Source organism: Marmota monax, unplaced genomic scaffold, assembly GCF_021218885.2.
Source record: "Marmota monax isolate L192 unplaced genomic scaffold, Marmota_monax_Labrador192_F-V1.1 WCK01_AAM20220418_F8-fsc00138, whole genome shotgun sequence".
Lineage (NCBI taxonomy): Eukaryota > Metazoa > Chordata > Mammalia > Rodentia > Sciuridae > Marmota > Marmota monax.
The window spans coordinates 2,604,438-2,626,031 of record NW_026692763.1 but is presented as its reverse complement, the minus strand read 5'-3'; the positions used below and the strand labels follow the sequence as shown (position 1 = coordinate 2,626,031).

Below are 21,594 nucleotides of genomic sequence, written 5' to 3'. Positions count from 1 at the left end.
ACCACTTCTCACTTTCATAGTGTACTTGAGCGGGGGTGGGTTCAAGTTTTCCATCATGTGAAATCTATTTCACCTTTTGGAAGGAGACAGGAGAGGGTGATAGCAGATCAATATCTGTTTGTTTGCTCACCATCTATGATCAGGGCCAATGATTTTCCATACAAAGTTCCCTATCTCACGCACCTCTGACACACAGAATTTCTCTGCCGGATGACATGATCCTCCATAACTTTTTGAGGTTTGACTATTGCTCTCCGACTGGTTCCATAAATTAGCTCTTTAGACCACTTATTGGTTCCCAAGGCTTCGTTGCCTGGGACTTCTCTCACTTCTAACTTTGGCTCTTAAGATCTTAGCATGAGAGGGCTGGACACAGCTCAGTGCTAGAATGCTTGTCTAGCATGTGCAAAGACCTGGGTTCAAGCCCCAGTAACTTAAAAAAAAAAAAAAGATCTTAGCAAAAATCAGAGTCCTAGGCACCTCCATCATCTGGAAGGACAGGGTGGTTGACAGGGTGTGTCAAGTTAGAAGTGCCTATCAGAAATGTTTGGTTCTTGCCAGGTGTAGGGGTACATGCCTGCAATCCCAGCTAATAGGGAGGCTGAGTCAGGACAGTCAAGTTCAAAGCCAGCCTGGGTAACTTAGTGAGACCCTTGTCTCAAAAAATAAAAGGACTGGGGATGTAGCTTAGTGGTAGAATCCCACTGGGTTTAATCCCTAGTATGTTGGGGGGGGGGATTCTTGTGTCCACAAGGAAAAACAAAGTTGGACATAAAGGTTTTGTAGTTGCTGATGCATTGTAAGTAGTAGTATAGATGCCATGAGTGTGGACAAGGCTGCCCAGGTAGAATGGAGTGTCTAGTGGAGGGATCCAAGAGCACCAGAGGAAAGGGTCAGGCAGAGGTATCTGCAATGAAATCTGAGAAGAGCAGCTGGAGAGGCTGGGGTGTAACTAGGAGAGGGAGAGAGGGGCTCTATTAGAAACTTCTAAGGAGGGAGGGGTCACTGTGTCATATGCAGTTGAGAAGTCTAGCAAAACAAGGCCTGAATTAGATTTGACAACTGGGGACTCACTGGGGATCTCAGGAATAGCTCATTAGGTAGCCTGGTGGGAGCAGAAGCAGTGGGTAATCACATGTCCATTATGTTTGGAAACTTACAGAATTTTGGACATCAAAGAAGCATCTCTGGGCTGGGGTTGTAGCTCATGATAGAGCGCTCGCCTAGCACATGTGAGGCACTGGGTTCGATCCTCAGCATCACATAAAAATACATAAATAAAGGTATTGCGTCTAACTACAACTAAAAAAAAAAGTTAAAAAAAAAAAAAGCATTACTGCCCATATTGCTCCCCACCCTGTTTCCACGCATGTTTCTTAGTCAAGAAATCCAAATAAGTTGCTAGTCTGGAGCTGGGGGTGTAGCGCAGTGGTATAGTGTTTACCTAGCATGTGAAAGGCCTGAGAGTCCAACCCCAGCACTGTGCTGGAGTTTGTGCAAACACACACACACACACACACACACACAGAGTCTGAATGAAGAGATCATTTTGGGATCTTAAATACTGCAGATTTTTTTTTTTTTGGTGTGGGGGGGCTCGTGTTCAGTGCTTTCTCACAGTTTACCTTTAGCTAATGAATTTGCAAGCTGGTAAATACTTGAATTGGTTCAACCTAACATAAACTTGGCTTTTTAATGGTCCAACTGGCAACTGGCTGGAGTGAGTAGCGCCACAGCTTCACTTGACTCTCTGTTGAACTCTCCTTCCGGCTATTGCCTCTGGGTCCCTGGTTTTCCTTGGGCTGGGCTAACCTCACTTATTTGTTAGCTTCTTTTTCTTCAGAAGTTTAATTATCAAACAAAACATTTATGGCATATATTTATACCATGCTTCCATGTTTATCTACAAAACACCGACCAATAGCTTGGCCCTGTTGTATACCTGTAATCCCGGCGGCACAGGAGGCTGAGGCAGAAAGACGGCAATTTTGAGGCCAGTCTCAGCAAGTCAGTGAGGCTCTAAGCAACTTAGTAGGACCTTGTCTCGAAAAACAAAACAAAACAAAAAACTAGGAATTTGTCCCAGTGGTTAAACTCCCCTAAGCACATTGCCCCTAGGCTCAATCCCCAGAACCAAAACAAACTAACCAAAAAACTAATCCATTATTTGCATCTCTGAACACCTTCAAGTACATCCCAATTAAACCAAATGCCGTGGGACGCCCGTAGTCCCAGCTACTTGGGAAGCTGAGGCGAGAGGATCACTTGAGTTCAGGAGTTCAGGACCAGCCTGGGCAACAACAGAGCAAAATCCCGTCTAGAAAAAGAAAAAAGAAAATAAAAAAGGAATACCTCAATTATCAAACGGGAAGGGCAGTGGTAAGGCACGTGCGTCCCCTGCCGACTCTCCAGAGCACTGCAGCAGCTTGGGTGCGCAGCCACTCCTAGCCCGGCGGCCTTCTGGGAAAAATAGTAGGATGTTTGAATTAGAACTACAAATCCCGGTAGGCTTCGCGCTGCAGTCCCAAAGATGGCACTTTTCTGGTGAACCTGGATTTTGTTTTCCAGTGCTGTTGGGGTAGCTGCACAAGCTTGGTTCAATGTTAAAAAGAGTCTTTGGGGAAACATGTTAGCTCTCTCGCAGGGGTGCAAAGGCCAACCTTTGCTTCCACAGCTTCATCCATTTGGCGAATCTGCTGTTCTTTTCGCTGGCTGGCTTCTCAGGGGCCTGACGGGAAGTTTGTGGAATCTGCTGTGGAAAGAACGACACGAGGGTGTCTTAGGCAGCCACTGTCATGGCGGCGGCCGCCCCAAAGGCCGGGGGCTCCGTGCCTGAGGCGGGGGGTTCCGCTGAAGCCCCCTTGCAGTACAGCCTTCTTCTGCAATACCTGGTGGGAGACAAGCGTCAGCCCCGGCTCCTGGAGCCTGGGAGCCTGGGCGGAATCCCGAGTCCGGCCAAGAGTGAGGAGCAGAAGATGATCGAGAGGGCGATGGAAAGCTGCGCCTTCAAGGCAGCGCTGGCCTGCGTGGGAGGTGAGACGAGGCTTGTGGGGCCCTCGGGAGGCTGAGGGCTCGAAGGGCCTTGGGGTTCTCGGCCAAGAAGACCACATGCCTAGGAGGCGAGCGACCTGTGTGCCTCGACCCTGACTGCACTCGCGCCTGGTCCAGTGAACTCGGGTATTTCCTCGCCTGACCCTGAGGTTAGCTTTCTCCGGTGGAAATTGAGTCCGAGAATCAGTACTAAGGGGCAGGGCCTGCAGGTTATAAAATGCGCCACTTCGTTCAATTCATTTAATCATTAATTCAACAAGTTATAAGCAACTGACTTCTGCCGGGCGGTGGGGTGCTAACATTTTACTCCTGATACTAACATTTTACTACGTAAAGAGAAGAATGTTGAGAAGGAGGCTGGCAGAAGAGTGCTGAAAACACAGGGAACTGCAAATCCACTGGTCCTTAAGGCAGGAACTGCCACGAGCTGCTGCGTGCGCGGGGAGCAGGGAGGGAAGATGGCTTTTTTTTTTTTTTTTAAGGTATTTATTTTTTAGTTGTAGTTGGACACAATACCTTTATTTCACTTATTTATTTTTTATGTGGTGCTGAGGATCGAACCCAGTTCTCGTACTTGCAATGCGATCGCTCTACCGCTGAGCCACAACTCCGGCCCAAGGGAAGGTGGCTTTTTAAGAAAAAAATTGACTTCTGAGTATTTGAGCATGTACAGCATACCTCCTGTGTGCTGGTAAAGAGGCTGATTGCATATTTGCAGAAGAGTTTGAATCTTACTGGGAACAAAAGACATTTAAGAAATGAGTAGTGGGCGAGTGCAAATTTTAAAAAGTGAAATATATTAGAAAGAAAAGAGATCTTTTTGGAGCTGGGGCCACTTGAAAGAAAGAGCCATAAGCTGGGCTGGGGTTGTAGCTCAGTGGTTGAGCGCTTGCCTAGCAGGAGTGAGGCACTGGGTTCCATGCTCAGCACCACATAAAAATAAATAATTAAAGGTATTTTTAAAAAGAGCCATAGCAGGAAATCTGGGAAGGGAGGAGCCCAAGATTTCTTTGAACTTACATTGATTCTGAGATGGTGAGAACACATCTGTATGGAAGTGTCCTGCAGCTCAGGAAGGTTGCATAGGAATAGCATTTTGGGATCAGCTGTTTGGTAGCTATGTGGTCTTGGGAAAACTTCTTAACTTCTTGAGAGTGGCAGAATCATGAGCAATGTTAGGAAATGAAAGGAGGCAGAAATGCTAAAGGAGACAGAAGATAGATCCTGAATTGTGTAATATGGAGGCAAGTGGAGAGTGTTAGTGACTAGTGCACTAGTGGCCATGGAAAAAGTCATCTTTTTGATCCCAAACAGTAACCCCGAAAACATACCCAAGAAATCTTCATCTCTGTTTTTAGGATTTGTCTTGGGAGGTGCATTTGGAGTTTTTACTGCTGGCATTGATACCAATGTAGGCTTTGACCCTAAGGATCCTTACCGTACACCGACTGCAAAAGAAGTTCTCAAAGACATGGGACAGAGAGGATTATCCTATGCCAAAAATTTTGCCATTGTGGGTGCCATGTTTTCCTGTACTGAGTGTCTGGTAGAATCTGTAAGTGTCTCTCTGCTTTCTGAGAAATCCTTACCAGCTGCTGTCTCACAAGTGATCTGTCACTGAGTTACATTCCCCAGCCCAGTTAATGATTTTGAACATTTTAATTTATTGGACCTGGGTATGGTGGTGCATGCTTGTAATGTAATCCCAGCTACCCTGGAGGCTGAGGCAGGTAGAACACAAGTTCAAGACCAGCCTGGGTAATTTAGCGAGACCCTGTCTCAAAATAAAACATAAAAAGGGCCAGGGGTCTAGCCCAGTGCTGGAGTGCCCCTGGGTTTGATCCCCAGTGCCCCCTTCCCTCACCCTCGCCCCACAAAGACATTTTGGAGAACCTGAAAAAAATTTTGGTTACTTCTCAAATACTGGACTTGATTACAGTGCTCTAGTGCCACCTGCAGGAAGCATCTATGGATACATTTAAATTTTAGAAACTATACTTTTAAAAAGGTTTCCTTTGGATAGTAACTAAATTAGCCAACTGGAAGTCCTGTGTATTTTCTGGCTTGTTTCTCTGGCTTGACCTGCGCTTCTGCCCCCACAGTACCGGGGCAGATCAGATTGGAAGAACAGTGTCATCAGTGGCTGCATCACTGGAGGAGCCATTGGTTTCAGAGGTTAGTAAACAACTCTCAAATGGTTTTCCTTTGTGGCCTTGGCCAACGTGCTGATGTTGACATTTCCAAGTATGAGTGTTCCAGGGACACTTGATATTCTTCTGACAAATAGATCTTGACTGCTTCTGTGTTAACCCAGTTTTGGAACTTGCTATTATCTCTATCAGGGTTTCTCATCCTTGGCCTTTGGACCAATAAATCTTTGCTGTGACCGGGGGGTCAATCCTGTTCATTGTAGGATGTTTAGCAAGATGCAGCAGCACTGCTTCAGTTGTGACAATGACAAGTGTTTCCCAATGATGCCAAAAGTCCCTTGGGGGGCACATCACCCTCACTAAGAACCATTGATCCAGTCTATCTTAGAAAAAAGAACTGCCCCCTTATTAAGTATATCCAGCAACTTTCTCATATAGGTAAGTTGGAGTTTTTTGGTTTGCAGGATAGTACAGAAGCATAGCTAAGTCCACTCAGCCCTGGAAAACCCGTTTGTCCACGTGTGCAGGCCATGCTGAACTTTTAGCTCCAGTCATTTTTAATGTTTACCCATTATTCTTAATTTTAGACAGTTGTCAGTTGTATTTTTGTTTTGTTATGCTTTGCAGTTCTGGGGACAAACCCAGAGCCTTGCTAGGCGTGTACTCTTCTAATGAGGTATTTTTCCAGTCCCAATTATCAGTTTTAATTTTATATCTAAATCATAATGGTAATGTTGTTCTGCAATTGAGGATTCTTAGAATTCTTCCCATTGAAAGCTAAATATAAACATTCTAGAAATGTTAGATTATCAACTGTAAGCAACAAAGGAACAAACTGATCCCCACCATTTCTCTCTGTTAGCATGCTCATCGAGTGTGTGGTGCAGACCTCAGGGACTTGAGTTTCCTAGAAGCAGTATCTATTGCTGGGCCACTCTCCATCATTCACACCCTGACTTATCTGGAGCAAAAGCCTCTCATCTTCTGAGAGTCGGGATGATTTGCTGTCATTAAAGTCTGAATTTGCTCTTCACATAGCCATATGTAATTTATAGAGTGACTTTTCTTTTGGTCTTCTTGTTGCTTAGCTTGTCAGGGCCTCTGTGAGAAGCTCAACTCCCTCCAGGACTGCTTTGATCACCTTCCCAGGAATTTATTCCATAAACAGATAGGGTAAAAGGCCATATGCTTTCATTTGATTCCAAGGGCTGGTTCTTTTAACCAGTTTCCTGCCTTTGAGGGGCTATTTCCATAAGACTAGAAGTAGTAATTCTTTGGAATGAGAAAAGTTAAGTTAAATAAAACACAAAGACTTAAATCTTTTTTGGTACCAGGGATTAAACCCAGGGGCACTTAACCACTAAGCCAATTTCCCAGACAATTTTTTGTATTTTATTGAGAGACAAGGTCTTACTAAGTCGCTTACGGCCTTACTAAGTTGCTGAGGCTGGCTTTGAACTCGCGATCCTTCTGCTTCAGACTCCTAAACCGCTGGGATTATAAACATGAGCCACCCAGCCTGGCTGGTGTACATCTTACATGCTTCTTCACTGAAATTTTTTTTTAATTCTTTTTTTTTAAGTTGTAGATGTACATAATGCCTTTATTTATTTATTTTAAAAATATTTTTTAAGTTGTTGATAGACCTTTTTATTTTATTTGTTTATATGTGGTGCTGAGAATCGAACCCAGCACCTCACACATACTAGGCAAGTGCTCTACCGCTGAGCCACAACCCCAACCCTTCACTGAAGTTTTATAGAGCCACTGTAGGTTGAATGAGAATATTTAAGCTGGTTTCTCTGCATCTGTGGGTATATAAACTTTTTGTGAATGCATCCTGACCCAGCATCTGTTACCACAGGTAAGGTAATATTACTTCTGTTTGCTTTACAGCTGGCTTAAAGGCTGGGACCATTGGTTGTGGAGGTTTTGCTGCTTTCTCTGCTGCAATTGATTATTACCTACGGTGAGAGTAATTGCCTGTGGGGAAGGAGGACGCCAGCCCAGGATTAAAGCTGTTTTCCGGAGGAGAGTTTCTGTACCACTTGGCACTTGCTTCAGGGGCTGAAGACATTTGTTTTCCTTCATATAGTTGGTGTTTTGAGGGAGCCTCCTGGCTGTTCTCTGTCTCTAGCAGTCAGAGCAACCACACTCTGTGCTGCTCCTGGATTCCAGCCAGCCTTTTCAGGGGATGGCTATGCCAGATTGTCTCCTTGGAGCCTTCAGGAGACATTGTGTTGACTGTTAGGAATTAAACTCCACAAAGGCTCAGTCCTAACCACATCCTGTCCTCTGGGTTATGGGCATGGAGGTGGCAGTATGTTCATATATACCCAGGAAGCTCCTTTGCCTTGGAACACCGTGCAAGCATTCATCTCGCATGCCAGGGCAAGGCAGAGTAAATTCATGCCATTCAACCAATTATGTCATTTTGTTTTGTTTAGTGTTCTGCCATTCTTGTTAAAAGTATATATATATTTATATTACAGTTTAAAGGTTGGTTTATTTTTATTTTCAAATTCCACAGTTCTCAAAAATGATGGTAGGCAGTTCAAAGAGTGACAATCCAGTGGGAAAGTGTGACAAAACTCCTGAGAAATCTAGGACTGTTGGATTTTCAGGGTTTGTGTGGACTGGGTCATCTCCACCAGGATCATTAGTTTGGCCAGAAAGCAGCCCTCTCTCCAGGAGCCTAGTCTAGCTGCTTTCTAGGATGCACTGAAATTCCTTGTGTGACTCCCTCTGGCCACTTCACAGAAACCCTCCAGGGCTGGCTGATAGGCATGCCTGCAGTTTGCTGAACCACACGTTGGTTTCAGGCCCAAGCCCAGCTCCAGGACACATGTGGAGGGTCCTACTGTGGTCATCCTGATGACTCAGTCACAGCAGCTACTGGCTAAGGCCAGACATGGTAGAGGGGCTACTCATTGCTGCCCCTGTTCTCCACTATCAGTGGATATTTTGTTTTTGACCTCATGGTCTTATGCTGACAGTAGCAACTCAGCCTCATTGTGTGCTGTGGAGGCACACACACACAAATATATATAAAATATGCACACACACATGTGTAAATGGTTTTTTTGTGGTTGGCCTCCACTGCTGTGCTGTTTTGCTCTGGTGCAGTAGTGGAGTAGAGCCGATGAACTCTTGGGCTTTACCTCTTGGAGGAACAGGCAGGTAGGCTCAGTGGGGGCCACATAGTGCTGGCTGCCTTTTTCCTGTACTGTAGCTCCTCCACATTTTCCCCCCTTTTCTTTCTCATTTGCTGTCTTCTATCCTACCCACCCTTAACTAGAATCAGAGACTCAGCTTCAACATCCAAGCATCCCTAGTGTGTATTTGTGTTATGTCAAAGGATAGCTGGTGACACCTTCTTTTAGCTGTTTCCTTTCAATGAATGTAAGCTAGTACATAGGGCTTCTGTCCTCTGTGGTGAATTCTATGTGATACTTGCCTCCTTATAAGCATGAAGCTGTATCATCACTAGGCCGTTGGGAGCATTCCTCAGAGCTCTGGGAACAAATTTAGGAGTCCCTGGGTTCAATCCCCAGCACTCAAAACAAAAACAAATTTAGGAGTGTTTCCTGTACTGTCCCTAAATATTTCAAACCTAGGACTATTCTGAAGCAAGGGCAGTCAGTCCTACCCGGTACCTGTCAAAATGCTCAGATGCCTGGGATCTTCTATCAGCTAGTCTTGTGCATGGTATTGAGTACAAGAAATGCTGCCCTCCCAATTGACTTGGCAAAGATGAGCCTGGAGGATGTCAGTAGCCATCAGTTCAATAAGCCAAGCCTTGTCCACACTGACTATTCAATCAAGAGAGGAGATGAATAGCTTCCTGTTTTAGATGACTAGGGAGCCAGTATGAGCTCATAAACCAAACAGCAATTTTCAGAGACATCTGTTCTTGATCTCCAGAATAAACACAGTATCCAAGGGCATAAGCTGGTGGGAGCGTACATTAACCAAAGGAGGGTGGGCCCTCTGGGGGATACAGCTTCTCCAACAAGCAGATTAGACCAAAAGACTGACCCAAAGACATGCCACTTCCAAGGAAATTGCAGAGAAAAATTATCGAAAACCAGTGGACAACTAATGGTCATCTCTCTGAGGTACATTGATGGCCAGGTCAGTAGTTAGACATGAAGAGGACTGCAGCAGCCTGGTCCAAAGGGAGGTCTTTGTGTCGAGCAAAGAGAGGGCTGGCTTATTGCCCCCACACTCTGTCCTGGCTCCCAAAAGGAAGGTTCAAGGACAGATAGCTAGGTAAACAGGTTCCTAGAAATTCACATCTGGATGCAGCTGGAAGTGTTAAATATTTAGATTGGTGGTCTTCCCTGGACTACTGAGAACACAAACATCTACACCACAGGGCTGAGTTTTGTGCAAATGTTGGGGCTTTGCATTTTTTTTTATTAACATTTTCCTTTCACATGGTTTACATCAATTTATAATAATCTACATAAATTGAAACAGAACAGAGACAAAAAAATATATCCTTACCAACTTATTAAAGTCAAATATTAATGAAGGGTCCCATCCTACCTCTATCAGCAAAACTGGCAGCCCTCACCCATTGCCCAGCAAGGACAGGCATCCCTGGGACTCCTGTAGCCTGTCCCTTCGAGTCCTGTTGGCACAGGCTGCCCTGCTAAGTACAGTGACTGGGGGTTCTGGGCTGCAGTCCCTGGCTCAGGAGAACCCACCAGGTATTTATTTCCTCGGTGCAGCTTAGTCCATGTCTGGCACCCGACCCTCCCCACTCAGTGGAATTTATAAATATTATAAGCCTTTTGCATTTCTCAGCTCTTCCAGCCTTCCTGTTTTCATATTGCCTAAGCAAGCTGGGGGCTGCAGTAGCTGCCTGACACTGAAAAGCAAACATTCTGTATTTGGGGGAGGCAGGAGACACCCATTTGGGCTGTAATTAGCTCTAGCTGGGCCTCTAATTTGTAACTGACAATCTTCTGGAAGCAAGAATCTTCCATACCACATACCAACAAGTGCCAAGCGGAGACTTCAGGAATGGTCAGATGGTGGGATCTTTTCCTTCACTTGCCCCAGGGAGCAGGGCTCCTTGGTAAGCTGCTAACAGGCAGCTGAATGGTCAGCATTTCCCTATTCCAGCGTGAAGAGTATACTGTTCCACTGGCGACAGGTATAAAGTAGATCAGGAAGGCCCCTGCCTCTCTCCAAGCAAGTACTCCTGCTTCAGGGCCAACAAACCCTTTAGACTTACCCCTGAGCAAGAGCAGTGGGAGCTGTTTTCCCTAATCCTAAGAGCCTAGAATGGCCGCTGGCACATAGAAAAGCCAGGGAGTTGTGCAAAGGTTCAAGCCCCTTTTGCTGGCACTTTGGGAATAAATATTACTCCTTTCCAGTACTGAGCAATGGGTCTCAAAGTTGGGAATGGCACCTCTTGATCCCCTGCAGTGTCAACAATGAGGTTCCCCAGCAAAACCCAGTCCCAAGAGAGGCAGGTGCCTGTGATTCTTCATCCTCTAATTTCTGGGAGTTTCCAGAGTTCATCCACAAAGCTGCATCTAGAAGCTGGGGCAAGGGCAGCACCGTGATGGCTGGCAACTGCTGGATTGTGCCTTCCTTTCCCAGGGTCTGGAGCGCACGTGGCAGTTGGGGCTGCCCCGTGGCAGTGCTCGGCTGTGGAGAGTGTAAAATCTAAGGCAAAAGTACCACGAGGTATGTGAGGTGCCAGGCAGCCTCCGAGATGGAGCCTGCATGCTTCTGGACACCTGCACCAGCCACAGAAGTTGCCCTCCAGGAAGCCTGGCTCCATCAGGAAAGCCTCTGTAACTCACTGCCAAGTGCAGCTTCCCCGCAACTCAGGCCAGTGCTGACTGTTCCACCTGGCTTGTTTCCTCAGCAGTCTGGACTCTCCTACCTCCCCGGACGCCTTCCTGACCCTCTGGCTCTCTTGATAGCAGGTCACTTGTGGGTCTTTATACTCAAAGGAAATAGAACTCCAGGGGGAAAAAACTGAAAATTCAGCAGTAGAAGAAACAGTCAAAGACGCCTCACTGCTAAGCAGGAGACAGAGCAGACAAACCCCAGAAATCAGCCCTCCAGCTCTGTGCTAAAACGTGGGATTAGTGTGAGTCTGTCTCCTTGTCCAACATTTGCACAGGCAGCAAGGCAAGCAGGTGTGCTCCCACAGTGGAGGGTGGGGAGAGGCCCAGGGCAGTGCATTGGATAGGCCACCACTGCTGCCCAGGACCTCTGCAGAACTTTCCAGGTGTTTGGAGCAAAAACTGAAGCTGCACATGCATGTGGCCGGGCTGGGACAGAGGCAAGGGTGGAGGACACTGAGGGGAGGCTACAGTCTAGGAGCAGGGCCAAGAAAGGAGAAGCTGGTGGCAGCTACAGAGTGCCAAATAAAAGCCCTTGGACTGGACTCAGGAGGAAAGAAAGGCTTGGGGGAAATGAAAGAATAAAGCAGGCTGTGTGCCCACACATGGTCGGTCACTACCTTTTCTGCATGACAGATAGACATTAAACAATTCCCAAACAGCACGGAGCATTAGACACAACTAGAGGTACAGAGGGCAGGAGCCGGGGCTGGCGGTGAGGCTGGGGGCTGGTCAGCTGGCTTTGTACAAGGTGGCACAAAAGATGCACATATTCCAGTTCTTGGAAGTTGGCTTCCCTTGGAGTCTGGAGTGCTGGGCTGGGGAGTTTCTATTGCAGTCTTTCAAGTCTGTGTTGGGCTCTGGCTGGAGGGGCTGGCTCTGGCCACCCCCCACAGCCACCCCTCCTCGGGCTACACATCAGTGGAAAAGTACAGTGTGTTCCGCTTCAGTTCTGCAAAGGAGATGGGGGGGTGCTGCAGGTAGTAGAGGAGGACCTGCACCTGTGGGGAGACAGGAGAGACTAAGGTTGGAGTCCTTGTCTTCCTGGCCCTCCTCATCTGATCTGTTGAGAAGAAAAGGTCCCTGGGCGGGGGACGGGGGCGTGGTGGGGGGAGTCTGTGTTGCCCCCTGCCCTCCCAAGGATGGCTTTGGCCACCTCCTGAAAGCCACACCTTCCTTTGAAGCCCAGGTGTGTTAGTCCATTATAGCACTAGAGGGCGCTGCAGGACAGAGGGTGGGGAGTCTAGAGCCACTTCCCCAATCTCAGTCATAAGGTCAAACCTGGGCCTGAGGTCAGCTTGGCATCTCTGCCCTGATCTGGTCTGTGTCTCAGGGAAGCCTCCTGCCCCTGATAGAAATCCCAGGATTCTCCTATATTCCTGGGCTTGTTTTCTGAGACTGAGGCCCTCCCAGGAAAGCAGGCAGCACCTAGGACAGATATTCTCTGGGCCCTTGTCTAGCTCACATGTTTCGGCCTGGAAGGGCAGGACTGTCCACAGCTCTGCCTTCCTGGTGGTGTCATATACACCAGCTGCCCAGGAGGAGAGAGGTGTGGAGACTTAGCTGTTTTCGCTACCCCTCCACCTGGGCAGTGCTGAGGTACCTGTGCCATGACATCATGGGACCAGATGTCTGCAGCCGATGTGAGATGTGCTTTGCTCTCCACTTCTGAGGGTCTCAGTAACGTGGGGCCAAACACGGTGGCCAGGTTGTGAAGCGACATTTTGTTAATGGGCTCCTTCTCGGCAACCCTGAAAGAAAGCAGGGAGATCAGAATTCACTCCCCAGCGGCTACTTGGAGATGTAGGGCCCTTGGCCTTAAGCTCCAGGAACTACTGGAAGGACTCCTGGAGGACATCTTGCCTCCGTCTTTTTAGAGTAGAGACCTGCTGGTGGGAATGCACTAAGCCAAAGGATCAGTGCCCAGCTATGTCTCCATATATTGCTGTGACAGATTCCCAGCTTCTAGGCCATCGCTGACCTGATGGTAAACTGCCAGGGCCAGAAAGACTCACAGCCATCTACTCCAACTCCCCTGCCTTAGAGAAAATGTTACTGATCTAAGAACTTCTCCTGCAATAGCACATACTTGCTAAGGTGCTTTGAGGTGGGTACTATTATTATTATCATTCCCATTATAGAGATGAAGAAACTGAAATACAGAAAGGTTAAGTGACTTGTCCACAGTCACATACTTAGCAAGTGCAGACAGCTGGGATCTAAATCGGGGCAGTCTGCCCAAGAACCCATGCTCTCAACCATTCTGCTCTTTACCTGTGATCCAACAATCTAGCTGTGGGGACTGGTGCAGGAAGAGTCAGTGGGAGGAGCAGGGGGCAAGGTGGGGAGAGCCTGCAGCTAATTAGCTGTAATCAGACCTAGGTTCTGCCTGCTGTGCTGGGGCAGAAGCAGCCCTAACTCCAGTAGGAGCCCAGGGCCCTCCTCCCTGCTGCTCTAGGGACCTCAAGGCTGCCTCCCTTTGGATCTTTCCTGCTTCTCTTGCATAATAGGCCAGATGCTGTAGATCTTCCCTTGGATGCCAGCAGGAGTTGCCATCTGTGCCCAGTGTCCAAGAAAGCCTAATATCACCAAACACACCGAGAAGCGCTGGGCCTCCACTGTTCTAGGAAGTGTTTCTGGGGTTGAGACAGACCAACCCCAGACAATGTCCCTCACTGCCTCCTTCTGACACCATATAGTTCCCACCCTCTGGGCAGGAGCCATAGATGTTCCTGCTGTTTTGGAAACAGGCAAACATTGCAATGCTAGCAGACAACTGTGCAGCGGGCAGTGCTCCATGTGCGCATGCGCGTGCACCCCCCCCCCCCACAGAGCCAGAGGCCCAGATGTGGGAACAGACTGTGCCCGATTCCCAGGGCAAAAAACCTAATGAATTTTCCCCTCCTACTCCTCCTCTGTGCATCCTCCCCACAACACTCGTCAAACTATTTGGGAATTGGTTGAGGCTTTGGTTCTGGCCAAACCAGAGGGAAAATGTCTCATAATGGGAAAAACAAGACACCAGCCCCAGGCACATCCAGGTCTCCCTCCCTCCAGAGCCTGGCCTGGCTGCACTGCAGCAGGCGCCTGGGCCTGAGGGTGGGAAAGCTCAGGGGGCGAGGGTGCTGGTCCACAGAGAGGCCCTCTCAGGGCTCCCTGGTTGTGGCTGGCAAGTTGATTTAAAGGACACCTAAAGGGGCTGGGGATGTGGCTCAAGCGGTAGCGCGCTCGCCTGGCATGCGTGCGGCCCGGGTTCGATCCTCAGCACCACATACAAAACAATGATGTTGTATCCGCCGATAACTAAAAAATAAATATTAAAATTCTCTTTAAAAAAAATAAATAAAGGACACCTAAAGTACTTTAAACTACTATGTATAGCTATAAAGCTCTAATAACAAATAAACAAAAAAATTTCGAAGGGCTGGAGATGTGACTCAGTGGTTTAGCATGCCTAAATTCAAGCCACAGTACCCTACCACCACCAAAAAAAGGGACACCTAGTGACATCTCTTCCTCACCCATGCCTGAATTAATCCTGGGCTCAAAAGTAATTCAGGTGATTCAAGGACACTTTATGGCTAACTTCTAATTCTGAACCCTGAGGCAGCACCAGCTTGGTTTGCCCTAACCAGGGAAGTTGAGAAGGGACTTAGTTTAGGAAAATGTAGGTGCTACGCACAGATCTGTAGCTAACCTAAGCAAGTCCCTGTGGGCTTGGGGAATCGCTTTCCCTGTCTATTAAATGAGGCATCAGTGGAGACCAGTGGGTTTCAAACTCAACCGACTCAAAAAAACAAACACATTTTATGATGCAACCCAGTATACACACGTCTATAGTAACTGAACAAAATGCACTTACACTTCCTGCTGCAGTGTACCCTGATGCTGCCCTTTCTATTCACTTAAAAATGCTAAAACTAACTGACAGGTTGAGGCCCATTAATTGTAAAGTTCTCCGACAGCCCACAGCTCTAGTCTTACCATTCTGAGCACTTCATGGCCAGTACCTGAGGCCTTTGTTAGGACCCACATATTTCCCAAAACAAGCTGTGTGTGCAGGAAGTTGAAAAGCAAACTCTTGCACTGTTGTGGGTGGCCTAATAGAAGCCAGTACCCACAAGGAGGTGCTGAGAAGATGGGATCCCCTAGCGGGACATGTGGGGCTGCCTTGGGTCTCTGGCCCTCCCCTTCGAAGACCGGTCTCATTACCTTTTCAAGTGTTCCAGCAGGAAGAGGAAGGTGATGAGGTTGGGGTCGGGCAGGGAGCGGAGCAGGTGCATCATGCAGTTCTCCTTGGCGGCAGGGTCTGACAGGGCTGTGGGGAAAGAGGGGCTAGAGCAGGGCTTGGTTCCTAGAGAACCCCTTGCCAGAGCTCCTGTGGCCACCAGGCTGTGAGACCCGGACAAATCCAGGCTGCTGGTGTTCAGGGGAGTAGATCCCATAGGGGAGGCCTGGCATCTGGGTGGTCTGTTAGCAGCAGGTTCCTCCAGGAGGCCCTCCCATGACTGGTGACTGGGCCAGAAGGCAGGCTGGTGAGAGCAGTCCCTTTCCATCCCTCCTACACAGATCTTTGTCCCCAGTGCCACTCCACTCCCAGTCTATATGCTAGGTTCAAGCCAATGGTGGCAGTTCTGCCAGGGGTGGGGATGTTCTATTAACCACCTCCCCCCCAGGGGTCCTCACCCCCCAGGGGCCAACACCCTGCCTGCCCCAGGAGAAGGAAAAACAGGAAGGATGCACCAAGCCTGGATCTGGCCCAAGCAGGTGGAGGCAAGAGCCCTGCCCTCAGCAGAGGCGAGGAGAGAGCAGCCCTGGAAAACACAGCACAAGCTGTCCCCAGTGCCTTCTGGCTCACACCAGCCTCTTCCTTGGCTCCGGGTTGCTGGCTTCTGACTGCTCACCTCAGGGCAGTCTTCCCTAGATATCTCTGGTTCCAAGCAAGCAGGTCAGTGTGCAAAGAGGACAAATGGAGGGCTGCCCATGGGGACGTGAGGGAAGAGAGGCAGGCCAGAGAGGCCCCAGCCTCTGCACCAGGCCCAGCAGCCGTATAGCCAGCTGGTGCAATGGACAGGCCAACGAGCAAGGGAGGCCACAGTCCCTTGCTCTTTACTTCACTGGTCAGGAAGGCCCAGCTCAGCCCAGTCCAGCCTCAAGACCCAGGAGCCTCACCGATGCCTTCCATAAAGGCTGGGTAAAGTCGGTCTGTGAGGAGAGGCTCAGGCAGTTCCCGGAAATACAGCTTGAGGGTGCCAGCAATGGCATTGATGTCCATGTCACTCAGCATTAACAGGATATCCTTGTTATCTATAGGGGAGGGGGAAAGGTCAGGGACTGGCCTCCAAGTCATCCCTCTCCCCCACATCCAGCCTTTAGCCCTTTCCAGCCCCACAGGGACTGTCCCAAGGCAGACCACCACCCACTTCTCTGCCTCTGACTTCCCCCAGAAAGGTAGGACATAGGTAGTACCCACAGGATCTGTGAGCAAGCTCTGTTGACTGGGGTGGGGGAGACAGAGAGACAGGCTAGGTTCTGTCTGCCATGGCTTCCCAGGAAAGGAGGGGAGGGAGAATAACTTATCATCCAGAGTCCTAGAGCCACAATCATACCATGTGGCAGGCAGCCTCCTTCCCAACTGGAATCTCCCCCCGACTGATCTCTTCTGTGGAAGGCACTTCCATTTTTCACACCTAAAATCATGTTCTGACAAAATCTCAGCTTCTAGGTTGTACAGGGGAGCCATGTGCCAGAACGTTCCTGACCTGGGTCCTATCTTCTACCCCAGGCTTCCCCCATGGGCCCCTCTCCACCTGGACTCATGGCTGCTGGTCCAGTTTAGGCTTCTTGACTGCTGGGTATGGTGACGCAACTGTAGCCTGACCCAGCTGAATAGGGAAACCAGAGGGCCAAACCCCACCCATACCACACCAAGGGGCTCATGCAGAGGCAGAACTGTCCCACAGGACACCAGGGCCTGGAGACATGAGGGAGGCCAGCTCAGGCCATGGCTCTGTGATCTCCCTGCAGCCCTCTAGGCACTAGGCAACAAGCACAGAAGCCAGGAACAGAGTCTGGAGTACAAAACTCTGAGTTTAAACCCAGGCAGGAAACCTACAGGCCGGTAACCCTGAGCAAGTGACTTGGCTTCTCTGAGATCTGTCCATGTTCTTATCTGTAGCAGTGGATTTGAGACTGAGAAAATGCAGATTACATGAGAAAAAGCAGAAGCAGGCTGGCCACAAGGACTCAGAGACAGCCTGCGCTGTGCCATGGTGGACTGTGTGCACGTCACAGGCCAAGGCTGCCCTGCCATCAGATCCAGACCCCTCCATGCAGAAGGCCTCCTGGTCCAGTGAACCTTCCTACCCACCGTACCAGCTGGGCCTCCCAGACTCACTGGCATCAAAGACAGCTTTCAGTGCCTGGATGTCCGTGGCCACTCCTGATATCCGGTAGATGCCAACCTCCTCGATGCCCCTCTTCTCCACCTCTTCCACACACTGCCGCACGATGTAGGGCACCTTGGAGCGCTCCCGCCTGCGGGCAGAGGATGCAAAGGGAGGATGGAGGGAGCCTCCCAGTGCCAACTGCACCGTCCCACCCGCCCCAGCATACCTTGGCCGCTAGGATAAGGGCTGGAGAGAAGGAAAGGGTTAAGGAAGAGGCCGTGCCACCCCACCCTACACAGCCCACCAAGGCCTGCCTCTTGAGCAAGGGCACAGGTGAAAGAAAGTTCTGGGAGATGCCCAAAGACCCTAAGAAAGAATGTTCCCTGAGATTCAAATGCTTATGGTGGGGGGTGGGGGTGGGGGTACAGCTCAGTTGCAGAGTGCTTGCCTAGAATGCATAAGGCCCTGGGTTCAATTCCTAGACCTGGAAGAAAAAGTAGTCTACACAAAGAGGTGGTTCAGGGCCTGAAGATGAGTGGCACAGTGGAACAGTATGACCTGAGGCACACAGCCCTTTCCTGAGCGGCAGCTGCTCCCGGCCTCCAAGCTCAAGGGTGGCCTGCAGTCATCAACAGTCTGGTATTTTCCCCATGAGATCCTCCAGTGTTTCCGTGCTGGCTCACTTATTTCTAAAGTATTGTGTCACCCAGAGAACACACCTCTGCAGGCCACTTTTGGCTTCCAAACAAGCCATCTGTGACTGTTGACCTGGGGGTGATTGATTAAGTGCTGGCATAGGCAGGGGGGCTGGGAGGCCAGGGCTGGTAGGGACCCGAGTGCTAGTCCCAGCACTTGGACTCCAAAGCAGCACCTACTTAGTCACCACACTGATCTTCACCCCAAAGACGCCAGTCTGCTTTTTGGATGGGGTCCTCTTCAGGCTCATGTCCCGGCTGGTGAATTTCATGGAGAATTCCACTTTGATCTGGTTGGGAGATGAGTCAGGGCAGGCATTAGTCTCCCGAGGGCATAAGTGTCCATGGACTGCCTCCAAAACACAGGGGTTCCCCCCGCAGGAGTGCAGCAGCCCTACCTCCCAGGGCTCCATCTCCACCCACCCCCAGGTAGGAGTGGGAAAGGCATGGGCAGAGGGGAGAGCCCCAGCTGGGCTAGGGGAGGGGGCGCCAGACACTTCCTATCCCTAGGAACTCACCCCATTCATCTCAATCACATCTGTGTGCCAGTTCTTGGTTTCTACAGTTTGTGGATCCAACTGCAGAGAGAAAAAGAGAGGGGCTGTGAGGGAGGGAGTGGGGACAGCTCAGAAACCAAGTCAGTACTCTTCCTGCTAGGTGGCAACTGCTCACCAGCCAGCAATGGTTAGGAAAGCGGAACCTTGATGCTTGCCAGGCATGGTAGTGTACACCTGAATTCCAGCAACTCAGGAGGTTGAGGCAGGAGGTTTAGCCTCAGCAACTCAGCATGATCCCGTCTCAGAATAAAAAAATAAAAATGTCTGCTATGTGACTTAGTGGTAGAGCATCCCTGTGTTCAATTCCAATAATAATAATAATAATAATAATAATAATAATAATAATAATAATAATAATGCCACCTTAATGCTCATCTTGAAATCTTGAAATCAACCTTCAAACTTCAGGTGGCTCCAGCCCTCATGCCCCTCCCAGCTATGGCTGTTGAAGGACCTCCGGACCCCATGGAGGTGAGGATCCTCTATTAGTCACTTTTGCCCATCACATCACACTGACTCCTGGTCACCATGCTGGGAAATGGATTTTATCAGTCCATTTCACAGATGCAGCAACTGAAGGTCACAAGAAGTAAATAACTTCCTCAGCCATTTGAGCTGGAGTCGTCAGAGAAGATCTAGACCTTGGCCCGTGCATATCGGAACACCAAATGGGTTTGAATCCCTGCTCCGTAGCTTGCTATAGTGGAGCCTGGGCAAGTTTTTACCTTGCTAAGCTTCGTCTGTATGGGGCAGCCAGTACCAGAACCTGCCTCACTGGACTGTTGCGATGAGATAACAGGTTAAGGGATTGGCTCCCAAACAGGCGAACTCTCTATAGGGAAGTTCCCAGACCTGGGCTGGAGCTCCAGGCAGGAGTAAGTGCCAGGAAAGGGTCACCGATATCCCACACTGGGACTGTTCAGAACTCCCTTCCTCTAATTCAGTGGCCTTCAAACTCAGTGGTTTGTGCACCCACAAAATAATTTTGAAAAACAATGTGCTCTGGAGCACATTTTTAAGTCATCTCAACATTTCTAAGGCAAGTTCAAATTGCTGCAAAGAATGTGATTTCCAGAATAATGTAAATATTGACAGCTTAAAATAAAACCATTACATCATGCTTTAAATGTATACAGTAGAATCTAATTACTGTAACGATCTGATACCCACCATCCTCCACTTAAAAACACATGAGCAAGCTCTTTGTTCCCTTGCAGAATCGCTGTTCCATTTCTCCTTAAAGGGTTCCTCCTAGTTTATATTTTAATATTTTCAAACCTTTTACTCATTGCCATATTATCATTTGCTCCCAAAATATACCTATACATTGAAATGAAAAATTTCCCGAGACCACAAGGCTCTGAATACATAAAACATATTCTGGACCTGTTATTACCATGATGAGCAGTGCACACTAATAAAAATAAACCAACACATCCCACATTTTAATAAGTACCAAGCAGCCAGGTTAACACTATGGTGGACTTTTATCTCTGAATGAGATAGACAGGACACCTCTCCTACGTTGGGGCACAGATCTCTACAGATATTATTTTTTGCTAGAGTAAAATGGGGGTTAGCACCGACTCTGTTCACATTTTTTTTTGTCTTTATTTTAAAGGATGTAAATGATAAACATTGTCACTAGAGGAGGCTAAATAGGGTTATATTACAGCAGTGTTAAGCAAGTCTTTAATCTCTTTACATGTCATTTACCTTAAATTACTCATATATCTTTGATCAAACTTTAAAAAAAAATTTTTATAGGTATAGATGAACATAATGCCTTTATTTTATTTTTTTATTTTTATGTGGTGCTGAGGATCGGACCTAGTGCCTCACACACGCTGAGCAAGTTTTTTGCCACTAAGGTAAAGCCCTAGCCCAAACTTTTTTTTTTTTTGGTACTGAGGAATTGAGCCTGGGGCACTTTACCACTGAATTACATCCCCAGCCCCTTACTTTTTAATTTTATTTTGAGATAGGTTCTCACTAAGTTGCTTAGGGCCTTGGTAAGTTGCTAAGGCTGGCCTGGAACTTGTGATCCTCCTGCTTCAGCCTCCTGAGTCACTGGGATTACAGGCGTGCACCATTGTGTCTGGCTCAAACATCTTAAATGACCTCTCAGCCGATAATCAGGCCCTTGTCAGTGCAGTGGAAGGCAAAGAACTAGACAACACCTGGCTAGAAGGCTTTGTAACCAGCCATTGGAGTCTTTAGTTTTCTCAACACCTACTCTGACGTTTCTGTGGCCCCTCTATTGTCACCTCCAGGGTCTGGGTCAAGTCATCACAGGAGCCTGATCTTCAGGCCTTCCATCTACAGAGGGGAGAGGTGCCCATTCTCAGGTGGGCGTTGAAGACCTGCAGCTGATTACCTTTGAGCTTTCCCTGCTCAGCCAGCCATTGGGACATCACTGCATACCCCAGAGACGAACCACTGCTCCGACGGGCCACCACCCTCACAGAGGGAAACTGGACCTGGGTCAGTCAAGTCCTTTTTTACCTTCTGTCTCCCACATACTGGCTGGGGACAGAGGGCACCCAAACCTCCTATGGGGGTCAGGGGGCTGCACCCAGCTGGCCCTAAGCCTTGTGTCTGGGCCAGCTGTGGTCCAGGTCCCATCCTTAACAGTCAGTTCTCTGACCAGAGGAGGGATGAAATTGAAAACGGGAAATGGAGAAAGGAGTGTGGGGGGAAGCCCAGGTCCCAGGACCTCCTCAAACACAAAGGTAGTGTGAAGCAGCCAGCCTGCGGCTGCCCAGGCTCTCTGGTCCAGAAGGCTCGAGGCCAGGGGCCTGAGTGGGTCCCATCAGAAGCCCGATTTTGGCATCACTCTCCTGAAACCTGCCTCCCCGCTTAACTTCTTTTGTCCCCCAAAT

At 48.7% G+C, this 21,594-nt stretch overlaps 3 protein-coding genes across 7 annotated transcripts in view; 1 reads left to right on the top strand and 2 right to left on the bottom strand.

The window, feature by feature from the left end:
* Nxn (nucleoredoxin) overlaps positions 1-2,644 on the bottom strand; it is a 170,483-nt gene extending 167,839 nt beyond the window's left edge. The window contains exon 1 of the mRNA XM_046446895.2: positions 2,353-2,644. Coding sequence (XP_046302851.1) covers positions 2,353-2,628 — 276 coding nt within the window. The 5' untranslated portion in view covers positions 2,629-2,644. The remainder of the gene's footprint in view (positions 1-2,352) is intronic.
* A 151-nt stretch (positions 2,645-2,795) lies between these two features.
* On the top strand, positions 2,796-7,699 carry Timm22 (translocase of inner mitochondrial membrane 22). The gene is made up of 4 exons (XM_046446898.2): positions 2,796-3,033; positions 4,410-4,606; positions 5,154-5,226; positions 7,098-7,699. Exons 1-4 carry the CDS (start codon positions 2,796-2,798, stop codon positions 7,172-7,174), a joined length of 585 nt encoding a protein of 194 aa, XP_046302854.1. The 3' UTR covers positions 7,175-7,699.
* A 1,883-nt stretch (positions 7,700-9,582) lies between these two features.
* Abr (ABR activator of RhoGEF and GTPase) overlaps positions 9,583-21,594 on the bottom strand; it is a 189,284-nt gene continuing 177,272 nt past the window's right edge. For all 5 annotated transcript variants that reach the window (XM_046446891.2, XM_058580071.1, XM_058580070.1 and 2 more), the window contains 7 exons: positions 18,674-18,733; positions 18,336-18,445; positions 17,469-17,608; positions 16,244-16,378; positions 15,284-15,389; positions 12,675-12,822; positions 9,583-12,072 (listed from right to left, as the gene is read on the bottom strand). In XM_046446891.2, the coding sequence (XP_046302847.1) occupies positions 11,983-12,072; positions 12,675-12,822; positions 15,284-15,389; positions 16,244-16,378; positions 17,469-17,608; positions 18,336-18,445; positions 18,674-18,733 (789 nt within the window). In that variant the 3' untranslated portion in view covers positions 9,583-11,982. The remainder of the gene's footprint in view (positions 12,073-12,674; positions 12,823-15,283; positions 15,390-16,243; positions 16,379-17,468; positions 17,609-18,335; positions 18,446-18,673; positions 18,734-21,594) is intronic.